The sequence below is a fragment of the Ochotona curzoniae genome, unplaced genomic scaffold (genome assembly GCF_017591425.1).
Source record: "Ochotona curzoniae isolate NIBS_2020 unplaced genomic scaffold, NIBS_Ocur_1.0 contig_883, whole genome shotgun sequence".
Classification (NCBI taxonomy): domain Eukaryota; kingdom Metazoa; phylum Chordata; class Mammalia; order Lagomorpha; family Ochotonidae; genus Ochotona; species Ochotona curzoniae.
In genome coordinates, this window is record NW_024466599.1 from 51,843,561 (window position 1) to 51,856,199 (window position 12,639).

At 50.9% G+C, this 12,639-nt stretch overlaps 1 protein-coding gene across 1 annotated transcript in view; it reads left to right on the plus strand.

The window, feature by feature from the left end:
• The window catches only part of FBLN7 (fibulin 7), a 42,405-nt gene continuing 29,766 nt past the window's right edge, over nt 1-12,639 (plus strand). The window contains exon 1 of the mRNA XM_040993355.1: nt 1-252. Coding sequence (XP_040849289.1) covers nt 1-252 — 252 coding nt within the window. The remainder of the gene's footprint in view (nt 253-12,639) is intronic.

Here is a 12,639-nt window from a genome sequence, read left to right on the forward strand (position 1 = left end):
ATGGTGCTCAACTCTCCGCGCGCGCTCCTCTTGCTGCTGCTGCTGCTCGCCTGCCCCGCGTTGCGGGCTTCCCAGGTCAGTGTCCCGTCCGCGTCGCTCTTCTGTCCCGCCAGCAGGCACGGAGGAACCCCGGCTTGCCACCGTCTCCTGGGGGTCCCGGGGTGGGACATGGAGCGAGTCTTGGGCTGCGATTCGGCTTCGGAGAGACGCACGGGGTCTCTCATCTCATCTCCTCCCGGGCCAGGCGTCTGGGTGAGCCCCAGCGCCGGTGCGCGGACCGGAGCAGCGAGGGCTCAGCGTGAGAACCACCAGCAGCCAGACCATTTTCCAGAGACTTGAGAGCTGGCAGAGGTGGTTGCTCAGCCTCACCCCAGGCTGCCAATGGGGCACACTTGGATTCGGGGTCACTTGTCTGTTTCTCACACACACACACCTTGCTAAAAAGTTTTTCTCTTCTCTTGCCCTGAGTGTCTGCTTTGGTCTCACTGGCTTAGGCACTAATTCATCTCTTGAGGCAGCGCCTATAATAATACAGATCAGAATGGGAACCAAGATGCAACCCCCAGAGGTGCCGCTGCCATTGCCAAGGCCAAAGCTTCCTCCATCCAGACCATTGTCTGCCTGAGAGGCAGTGGCCTGGCCTGTGCACCACAGCTGACCATGGCAACCACGCCAGCCACAGCAGCAGCAGGTGAAGGAAGGCCTGCCCACCCCAGCTTCCGGAGGGCCTGATGTGTGTCAGGCTCCCTTGCCTGGAGCTTCCAGGTGCTTAACTCCCAAGAGTTCCCATTTTGCAGATGTGGAAATTGAGGCCCGGGGAGGCCATGATTGACTTACAGTCAGGAAAGAGCAGCACGGTGCAAGCCCAAGCCCTTTTTCTTGCCTGCAGACACCCGTCCATGCTTCCTGCCCTGGGATGAAATCCCAGGCCCCTTAGGCTGCGGGAAGAGATTCTAAGGAGGGAAAATTTGGCTCAGACAAGACCTGGTGATGTCAGAACGGAAGGCAGTGGTGAGCAGGCAATGCAGGAAGCTGCTCGGCAAGCAGGCAGGAGATGGCTAGACTCGGGCCACAAGGAGCCCATGCACCGGGGCAACGGGATCTCCTACCCACCCACTCTGCAGACTGCAAAACAAAAATCAAATCTGAGGCTCAGAGCCCAAGTCTGGAAGCATAGCTGGGTGCCTCCTGGAGCCAGCTGAGGCTGCCCAGGGGGCGGCATGGATAGGATGTGCCGTGGGGTGAGGGTGTGTGAGGTTCCGGGCCTGCTGTGGCCTGATCCTACCTGCTCTGATGCTCTGGAACAAGGCAAGTGTCTCTCTCCTGAGGTCACACGGAAAGCAGGTGAGGCTGTGGCAGCTGTCACACGCGTGCAGTTGCTACCGAGGCAGAGGAGAGCTTGTTCGGGCTGTGCTCTGGGAGATCCAGGTCAGATTCCCATCCTGCCACCCACAGGCTTTCTCAAACTCCTTATCCCCTAACCTTGTTTTCTTTGCCTGCAAAAATACCTTTCTCAAAATTCCCATGGACTTGTCCTTTGCCTCAGTTCCCATATAGCTAGGGGTCTCTCCCCCCTGGGTTCTAGCCTGGGCGGTTCTGATGGAGGAAACCCATCTAAGAGCCTCTGTGTGTACTGGAGCAAGCTTGGGCTGGCTCTTTTCTCATTGTCTGGGGCTCAGTTCAAATAAGAACTTTGCAGAAGTGTCTTCCCAGCCCCTGCCCCTGTGTCTCCTAGGGTGGTCTCCCAAAGTCTGAGGACACCACCAATTACAAAGACCATTTACAAAGACAGATGTGATTGGTTTGGGGAGTTTTTCTGGTCTATCTACTCATCCCAGGGCAACAAGGGCAGAGACTTCATCTGGGGTTATTATTTGGACCACAGTACCCAACAGGTGATCAGAGGCGTGAACGGAGCGCAGCAGGGTGCCGGTCTGTGCAGAGCTGGTTCTGGGCAGACACTGGCTGCACATCCTGGAGAGCCTGATGGGTCTCATTCACTTCCTCCTGGTGTGGGTTTCTCCTGGTGCTTCTACTAGAGTAGATGCCTGGGTTGTAAAGCACACCCAACTCTGTGAGTTGCAACAGCTGGACCCAGGGGAGGGCCGACAGCAGGGCAATTCCCAGGAGACACGGTGGGAACAGTGGAGGACTTGGTGTGAGTCCCCACGGCTCTCGAAGCTGGCACTGAGAGCTGTCAACTGGTGGTGCCTGGCTGTGAGGAGGGTGCATGCCTGCAGTCAGGGCCTTCCTTTGCCCCATGGCAGAGGGAATAGATTGGACAAGGGCACGGAGAAGAGGCTTTCCCAAGCAAAGGCCCAGGGCCACAGCAGCGCAGGCCCCTCCACAGGGATGCAGAGGGAGAACCTTGTCGGGGGCAGCCCATAGCCCTGAGTTCCCTGTGTGCCAGAAAGTGTGCTCAGTTTGGTGATGTGGGTAGCAGACCAGGGATCCATCTGTGTGTGTGGGGGGGGCGTATGTGTGGTTGTGGAGTATGAGACTGTGAGGATAGATGCTTTTGTGAGTTCTTTCACGTATCAGTGTGTGTCTGTGTGTTTACATGTGTGTGAATGCGTGGCTGTGTATGAGGGTATGTGTCACTGCAAGCGTGCATGTGTGGTTGTACTGTGAGAGCAGGTGTATGTGTGCGCACATGTGCCAATGTTTGTATGTTCATGTGTTACTGTGTGTGTCTGTGTGAATATGTGACTATGTGCGTGTGATGGCAAATTCATATGTATATGTGTACCCAAGCATGTGTCAGGGTGTGAATCTCTGTTCATGGTGGCAGGTATAAGTACATGTGTACATGTGTGTGCGTGCGTGTGCATGCGTGTGCGGGCTACAGGGAGGCTGCCTTCTTCAGGGTCTGTCACCAGGGTCCTGTGGGGTTATAGTTTCATCTTTCTTCTGAATGGATCTATGGTGGTGTGTGCATGTGTGTGTGCGTGTGTGTGTGTGTGTGCATGTGTGTGTGTGTGTGTTACAGGGCAGGGTCAGACACCAGGACCCTGGCTATGGGGTGAGACTGTCTTGTTTCTCCTGGCTGTCCACTGTGTCCTCTTATTGGCATTTTGCAGAGTGTGTGTGTGTGTGTATGACCAGTTGCTGGGAAGCAGGTGGCCGTGGGAAAGAGGGGAGCCTGAGCAATGTGGGGACCGCACACTGGTGGTGGTGGGAAGAAAGTGCTTATCACTTGAGCCGCTTTTCCCAGCGGAGGAGCAGCAGCCTCCCTGGGGTGATCAGAAGGGACGTGTCCCCATTTCTGCACCTTCTCCGTTTGCCCATCAGAACGCCTGCATGAGCTGCAGGGGCAGGGGGTGGGGAAGGGCCACCTGGGAGGCAGAGGCTTCACCCTGCGAAATCTCTTTGGGATCAGATGACACAGGATCCCAAACTCCAGCATCAGCACTCTCTTCTTTTGTCTACGTCCTCCCATTGGCTACATTGCCTGCTGTAGATACAAGATGTTTTTGGTGTACATTTCCTTGAGTTTAACTGTAGAACTATATTCTATATATGGCAATCCTCACTACCACCATCAGGGGGCAGAACAGTTCTACAATGACCTCCTCCCCCAGGCCGACATTAAAAAAAAAAGTCCAGTGGCCTTTGAGGTCCCACCCTCTTCCCGCCAAGCCCAGCTGGACTGAGCTGTTCTGCCCCACTCCGCAGGCATACAAACGTCCTACACCTGGGATCAGAGACTTGGCTGTGAGAGTTGGACTTTTTTCATGTACCTCCGTGTCTCCGAGACTGTGTCATGCGTTGCTGAGTGGTCATCGCTGTGTGAATGTGCCTCATCTGGTCACCTCACCCCCCAGCACACCCGTGACCTTCACCTGCAGCTTCCTGTATGAATGCAGATTTTTATTACCTTTTTTTTTTTTGGTAGGTCAATGCATAGAAGTGAGATTGCTGGGTCCTGTGGTACCTGGATATTTACCTTTGTAAGAAACTGCACGCTGGTTTCTAAATCAGTTGCATCATTTCACATTTCCGTGAATAATGGACGACACATTTAGTGTTAGGTTTTAAACACACTTGAAGTTCTTAACGTTCTTACACGCAGCTAATACATGCAGCTAATTCCCGCAGCCAGGTCCTTTTACCTTAAGCCGAAAACACCAGACATGATGAGATATTAGAAGATCCTTTTATTCCAACGGAGTAGGGATGGGAGCGGGGTTGGGGGGCAGGAAGAGAAACATCTCTTGCCATGGTGGCAGGATGAGGGCTGCCAGGCAGGGGAAGGGGGAAGACGGACGAGGACAGGGAGAGCCAGGAGAAGGGGTAGGGGAGAGGGGAAGGAGAGGGAAGGGGCTGTGTGGGCTGGTGTGGGCCCCAGGGACTGGTGACTGAGATGATGTGAGCCACCGGCATGTGGGTGAGGACCAGGGGAGGGGCCGGACAGATTGGGGAGTGGGATTCTCAGGTAAGGCTCCAGGTGACATCTGATTGGTAGACAACTGGAATGGTGCAAATTTCCCGAGTGTGGGGGAGGGGAAGCAGGAAATGGCGCAGGGTTCAAGATGGGAAGTTGGAATCACTCCTCACACTCACCCACTCTGTATGCTTGCTGAGTCATGATATTATCAGGCTTGCTTTCTTTCCATTGATTCCAGTGGAGTGCAGTGGAATTTGACTGTGGCTCTAATTGCCATTTCCCTATTGGCTGGTGAGCATAAGCATCCTTTGGTGTGCTTCCCTGCCACACAAATAGTCTACTAGGTGAAGTGCCCGCTGTCTGTTTTCGAAATGGAGTGTTTGGTGCTGACATTGTAGCTCAACGGCTGAAGCCTCCACTTGCAGTACCAGCTTCCTATACCTGAGTGCTCTGCTTCTATTTCAGTTTCCTGCATCCTGGGAAGGTGTTGGATAATGGCCCAAGCATTTGACCCTGCCTACCACAGTAGGGATGGAGTGCCTGGCCCCCTTGGGGAGTGACCTAGAGACCAGATCTCTCTTTTCTCTCTCTGTATCACTGATTTTCAAATATGTAAATAAATAAACCTAATAAGTAAATAATGATATCTACTTGCCAATCTAAACTTTTTTTGAGGGTTTTTTTTTAAAATTTATTTATGTTTTTATTGAAAGAAATATATACAGAGAGGAGGAGAAACAGAGAGGAAGATCTTCTGTCCGATGATTCACTCCCCAACTGGCTGCAACAGCCCTAGCTGTATCAATCTGAAGCCGGGAACTTCTTCCGGGTTTCCCATGTGGGCACAGGGTCCCAAGGCTTTGGGCCATCCTCGACTGCTTTCCCAGGCCACAGGCCGGGAGCTGGATGGGAAGCAGGGCAATTGGGATTAGAACCAGTGTCCATATAGGATCCCGGCACATTCAAGGTGAGAACTTTAGCCACTAGGCTATCACGCTGGGCTCCATCTAAACTTTTTTTTTAATGTATTGTTGGTCTTCAGGTTGTGTGATTTTGAGCATTACTCATTTACAAATCCCTGTGTGAGACCCGGCATGAAAACTAACTCCAACATGCTAGCCTAGTGGCTAAACTCCTCACTTTGCACGTGCTGGGATCCTATATGGGTGCTAGTTAATATCCCAGCTGCTCCATTTCCCTTCCAGTTCCCTGCTTGTGACCTGGGAAAGCAGTCGAGGACGGCCCAAAGCCTTGGGACCCTGCACCTAGGTGGGAGACCCAGAAGAAGTTCTAGGCTTCTGGCTTCAGATCAGCTCAGCTCCAACCATTGCAGCCACTTGGGGAGTGAACCAGTGGATGGAAGATCTTTCTCTCTGTGTCTCCTTCTCTCTGTAAATCTGCCTTTAAAAAAATCTTTTCTTTTTTAAGAAAGAAAATAAGAAAACTATTGAATTATCTTATATTGACAGCCATATGTACATCTAGACTTATATGCATGTATAGATCTGTAAATATTCCACTATTTTGATAATTGTAACTTTACTGTTTTGAGTGAGTTCTCTGACTTTATTAACCCTTTCAAAGCTGTTTTGGCCATTCTAGTTTCTTTGGCTTTCCATTAGAATTCTAGAATCTTGGGGCTGACGCCATGGTGTAATAGGCTAATCCTCCGTCCGAAGCACTAGCATCCCATATGAGCGTTAGTTCTTTTTTTTTTTTTTTTTTAAGATTTGTTTATTTTTATTGGAAAGTCAGGTATACGGAGAGCAGGAGAGACAGAGAGGAATGTCTTCTGTCCGATGATTCACTCCCCAAGTGACCACAATGACCAGTGCTGCGCTGATCTGAAGTCAGGAGCCAGGAACCTCCTCCAGGTCTCCCACGCGGGTGCAGGGTCCCAAAGCTTTGGGCTGTCCTCAACTGCTTTTCCAGGCCACAGGCAGGGAGCTGGATGGGAAGTGGGGCTGCCGGAATTAGAACCAGTGTCCATATGGGATCCTAGTGCGTTCAGGACTAGGACTTTAGCCACTAGGCCACGCCGCCGGGCCCCAGCTGCACCACTTCAGATGCAGCTCTCTGCTTATGACCTGGGAGAGCAGAGGAGGATGACCCCAAGTCTTTGGGCCCCTGCACCTGTGTGGGAGATCTGGAAGAAGCTTGGCTCCGGGCTTCGGATCATCTCAGCTCCAGCCATTGCAGCCATTTGGGAAATGCCAGAGGATGGAAGACCTTCTCTCTCTTTCTCTCCCTCTCTCTATAAATAATTAATTATTTTAAATAATTCGAATCTTGTCCCTATGTACAAAATTAAATTGACCTCTATCGGGCCCGGCACGGTGGCGCAAGTGGTTAGGTCCTCGTCTTGCATGCCCGGGATCCCATATGGGCGCCGGTTCTAATCCCGGCAGCCCCGCTTCCCTTCCAGCTCCCTGCCTGTGGCCCGGGAAAGCAGTCGAGGACGGCCCAAAGCTTTGGGACTCTGCACCCGCGTGGGAGACCCAGAAGAGGCTCCTGGCTTCAGATCGGCATAGTATCAGCCATTGCGCTCACTTGGGGAGTGAATCATCAGACGGAAGATCTTCCTCTCTGTATATCCGCCTTTCCAATAAAAAAATAATAATAAAAATAAATCTTAAAAAAAAATTGACCTCTATTTTCACTGTGACTTTATTAAATCTATAGACAGCTACTATCTTAAGAGTATTTAGTCTTCCAATCTATGAAGAAGATACTTCTACTTATTTAGATCTTTTATCAAGGGTTTTAGTTTTCAACATGAACATAGTTTGTTCGTTTGTATCTAAATGTTTCACTGTAGGGGCTATTTATTTATTTGTTTGAAAAGCAGAATTAGAGAAAGAGAATCTTCTATTGTCTGGTTCACTCCTCAAATAGCCAACATCCATGCCTGGCTTAGGCCAAAGGCAGGAGCTGGGGACTCCATCTGGGTCTGCTCTGCGGGTACCAGGGGCCCAGGCACTCGGGGCATCTTCTGTTGCCTTTTCAGGCACATTCGTGGCGAGTCAGGTTGGAAGTGGAGCAGCTGAGACGTGAACGAGTGCTCGTGTGGGATGAGACATTGCAAGTTGAACCTGCTGTACCACAATGCTGGACCCGGTTTTACATGTTTTCATTTCCAATTGTATGTTCTTGGGATATGGAGTCCCTCAAAAGTTTCTGTATTGGCCTTGTGGAACTCAGTGTGAGGGACATTTTGGGTAGTTTTCTTCAAGTTTTTATGTAGATAGGTGTCTTTCCAAGCTATGTGCCATTTGCTGGTTTGGCTATATTACACTGACTGGAACTCCAAGTACTGGGATGGGAGAGTGGACATCCCATAGCTTGCTGGGGAACTTAGCAGGAAAAGCATCCCATTTTTCTGCATTAGGTTATAATGTTAGTTACAGGTCATCTGTTGTTGTCATTTGTTTGGCTAAGATTTCTGTCTCATCCTAGTCAGCTGAAGTATTTATTATGAATGGATGTTGAATTTTGTCACATGCTTTTTCTGGTATGATCTCGTGGTTTTTCTTTAGTCTGTTAATAAGATAAATTTTTTTTGTTTTCTGGAAGTGATTCTGTAGAATTGGTGCCAACTCTCGAAATGTGTGCTGGCATTTGCCAAGAAAACCATGTGGACTGGAGATCTCTTTTCTGGGAGGGCTTAAATGAGAATGTCCGATTCCTTTGGGGATTTTCGAGTTCACTTTTGTGTCCCCTTGGGTGAATTTGAGTTTGATGGTGTTATTTTAACAAGTTGGTCCATAGCCCTTCTCCCAAAGTAGCTGCTTTCAAATACCCGGAAGCTCACTATCATTTCTAAACAATTGATCTCTCATGACATCTGGACACGTTGTTCTGTTGTTCACTGCAGACCAAAGAGTTCGTTATGATTAACTTCTTTTTCCATGTAATATTTTCATATTTTCCTGGATTTTCTCCCCTTTTGTTCCATTTGCCATCTCCACAAGCAGTCACATCTGACATCCTCTTTGATGTTTCGTCAAGGCTGCTGTCCCAGGAGCCTGGGTCCCCTGCTCTTGTACTCCAGCCCTTGCTGACCTGCAGTGGGCTCATGGCCCCGCACCTATCCAGGGACCAAGGGAGAGGGACCAACCTGCTCTTCCAAGAGTCCATCACATGTCTTGTCTGTCCTTGGCGTCTCCCTTATTTTTTTTGAACACGTCTTAGGAACATGATTTTTAATCCATGACTGGGAGTCTTCTCAAATTGCTTTTCCCATGCCCTTTCTCTACAACGAAGCGTTAAAGTTGTCCACAGTAGAACCTTTTGCCCCACCTTGTAGATGGAGTTGGGGGAGGGGCTTGATGTGGCCGACAAAGTGACGGCTGGATTCTAATGGTAAGAGCAGGGCCAGAGGAGGAAGTGAGAGCAAGGGACAATGACCCCGGTTTCCCTCTCCCACTGGGTGAATGCCAAGTCTCCCACTGACTTCCCAGAGAAAACCAATGCCTTTTTCAGGGGCCAAGATTCCAGACCTATTCCTTGGTCTGAGAATGAATGAGATGAAGAGCGAGGGGAAAAATTTTAGCTGAAGCCTGCTCTCCTCCACAGAGTGTGACCTGGGAAGACAGTGGGTGTTCAGCTGGGACTCGAGTTGATTACCTGGGACTGTTTGGAGTCAGGTGGAGAGAATGACTGCTAGTCATTTCAGAGCATGGATTGAAAAGATTCTGCGATTGATTAGACATGTTTGCTGTGGTCATAGCTCCAGGAGTACTTGCTGACCCTGGAGGGGTTTGTCTACTGACAAATGGATTGTGAATCATCTGGATCTAAAATGGGCCATCTCATCAGTTGGCACCAATGCTGGAAACAAAACTGACAAGCACATTGCTTTGGGGTTTGAAAGAGTGGCTCAGGATGTGGGGTGGGCTCAGCGTTCAGGCACGACTTGCTCACTCGTCTATGGCCGGAGGCCAGCTCAGCTGATTGACCTGGCTGGTCCATTGGGTGCATCTTAGATCAGCTCTGCCCTGTGAGGTTCCTCATCTTCCAGCAGGATAGCCAGGACTTTTCTTTTGTCTTTTCATTCTTTCCTCTTCTTCTTCTTTTTTTAAAAAAACATTTACTTATTTATATTGAAAAGTCAGATATATAGAGAAGAAGAGAGACAGAGAGGAAGGTCTTCTGTCCAATGGTTCACTCCCCAAGTGACTGCAATGGTTGGAGCTGAGCCAGTCTGAAGCCAGGACCCAGGAGCTTCCTCTGGGTCTCCCACCTAGGTGCAGGGTCCCAAGGCTTTGGGCCATCCTCGACTGCTTTCCCAGGCGGGGAGCTGGATGGGAAGTGGAGCTGCCAGGATTAGAACTGGTACCCATATAGGATCCCAGCATGTTTAAGGTGAGGACTTTAGCTGCTACGCTATCGCGCCAGGTGGTCCCTTCTTCCTTTTAAGATTTGGTTTAGGTTTTTTTTAGAGAGAGATCTCTATCTACTGGTTCACTCTCCAAAGGACCACAATGGAGGGAGCAAAGTCAGGCTGAAACCAAGAGCCTAGAACTCCATCTGAGTCTCCCACCTAGTTACAGGGCCCCTCAAGTACTGGGCCATCTGCTGCTGCTTTCCCAGTTGCATTAGTAGAGAGCTAGATCAGAAGCAGAGCAGTTAGGACTTGAGTTAGCTGTAAGGAATGTGATGCTGGCACAGCATACGACAGCTTCCCCCTTGACACCATCATCTAGCACTAAGCTGAAACTTTTCCCGTGGTGCTGACAGAGGTGGAGGCCACAAGAAGTAGCAAAGCATACACCATCCTGACAGTCTGTCTGGGGGCTGGCATATCACTTCCACTGCTTTCTGAAGTGGTCAGCCAGGCAGCCCAGTACAACACCAGGGAAGCCAGCCTGGGCAGGCAGCAGAGGCATCCTGGCAGATGTTACAGGTATGGGGAGGCAGAGGACGGTGGCATAGCCTTGCAGTCACCCAGCAGTGGCTCCCTGTGGGCACCTGTATTTCAGTCAATGCGTGGAGTCCCTGGTTTCACCTGTGCTGTCCCGTGGCTTTCCCAGCTCCTTGGCACATTAGCCAATGGGGGCCGTGAGGATGGGGATGAGTCTTATCGAGAGCAGCTACAGCTGCAGAGAACAGTGGAGCCCCTCATTGTTCCCTTGGGCCTCTGCTGTGAAGGGGACAGATGGCTCTGTGGCCACCTGGCAAAGGACATGAGACCATGCAGGGCAAGAGGCTGTGCAGGCTGTGCTCCAGGGAGGAAGTGACGTCCCCAGAATTCCCACCTTGAAGAGGCTGTTTGAAAACCTGGCCCACGCTGGGCACAGGCTGGGTGTGCGCTGATGCTAGCCGCTCCTGTCATCATGTGGGCCCTTGCCCTCACACCTGTCTGCCCAGGCTGCACTACCCTGGGAGAAGCCCCCAGTGATGAGGGACACCTGTTAGCAGAAGCCTGATGGTGCTGGTCACTCCCCTGATCCACAGGGGCATTGGTGGGGCTTCTCCCCCCTCCCTTGGTAACCAAAGGCAGGCTTCCATGCCAAGGATGAGGGGATAAAACCTTTTACATCCTTTCATCCCCTTCTGGGGAACCAAAGGACAGGGCACACATTTTTATTAAAGAAATTAGCACTGACAACCCACTGGGACCCAGAGCACTCATTGGAGTAGTTAAAATGTCCATCTCCAGGAAGCACACATTCCCCTTGTATAAAGGATGCTGTGTGCCTCTCCAGCAGGCTGGGTGTCTGAGGCCTCTGGGGACACAGCCCAGGTGGGAGGTGAGGTGTGAGGAACTCACCCTGAGCTAATGAGTCCAAGGGCCAAGACTGAGGGTCAGGCATTCAGCTCAAAGACCAGTGGCATGGGGCAGTAAGTCTCCACTGGTCCCATTGGTGCCATCTGAGGGACCACTTACTCAGCCATTTCCCCCTGCTGCAGATTCCCCTGCCTGTCAACCCGGGGCAGAAAGCAGCTGCACACATGCCCTGGAGGTGTCTTTCCTTCTATGTCCCGGGGAGCCTTCCCTGCCTCCAGCGAGTGGAGAGCATCAGATGATGCACAAGATCAACTGAGGAAAGGGAGCGAGCCCCTGGGTGCCCAGGCAAGCACGCCTGTGGTGCCAGTGCAAAACAAACCAACAAAACAATAGAGAAAACCAGACAGGACCCAGCTTTGTGGGACCCCCGGTGAAGCTACCACTTGTGACACTGGCAGCCCAAGTTGTGGAGGGTGGGGAGCCGTTTAAGTCTGTCCACTCTGCTTGCAGCCCAGCTCTCTGCCAACGTGCATAGGAGGGCAACAGAAGGTGAGCAATTGCTTGATGCCCTACACCCATGTGGGAAACCAGGACGGAACTCTGAGCTCCTGGCTTTGGTTTGGAATAGCTTCAGCTGTTGCTTAGGGAGTGAATCAACAGATGGAAGATATCTCTCTCTGTATGTCACTTTTTAAAAATCTCTCTTTCCCCTATGTATATGTTAAGTGTGAATGCTGCCTCTATTACATGCTACTGATTTTGTGAGGAATCCTCATATGAGGGTCTTGCAGCCTCCTGCTCACGCACATGCTGGAGGCCACAGCTAAGGGCTCGCAGAGTTGGCTTCCTTGCCTGCCACCCCCAAAAGGGACCTGGATTGAGCTCAGGCTTTTGGCTGTGGCCTAGCTCAGCTCCAGCTGTTGCAGACATTTGAACCAGCAGAGGGGAGATTGGTCTCTTTCCCTCTGTGTCTCAAATAAAACCAATGAGCACACAAAAAATTAGAACACCAGTTCATTTTGGTGCAAATAATGTTTGAAATCCAAGCAGAGATTTTTTTTTTTTTTTCTGTCACACACATTTTCCATCAACTTTGGAAGATCTTGGACACAGAGAGAGTAGATTTAAGAGAGGTGGACAAGGGCTTTCCTGAGGTGGGTGGTGGTAGATGGCATATTCCAGGGACATTGTTGCTCCCAAGAAATCTAATTTTTAAAAAATATTTGTTTATTTGAAAGGCAGAGTTGGGGCCTGGCGCGGTGGCGCAGTGGTTAAGGTCCTCGCCTTGCACGCCCGGGATCCCATATGGGCGCCGGTTCTATCCCGGCAGCTCCTCTTCCCTTCCAGCTCCCTGCCTGTGGCCCGGAAAAGCAGTCAAGGATGGCCAAAAGCTTTGGGTCTCTGCACCCTCGTGGGAGACCCGGAAGAGACTCCTGGCTTCGGATTGGCATAGCATCGGCCGTTGTACTCACTTGGTGAGTGAATCATCGGACGGAAGATCTTCCTCTCTGTCTCTCCTCTC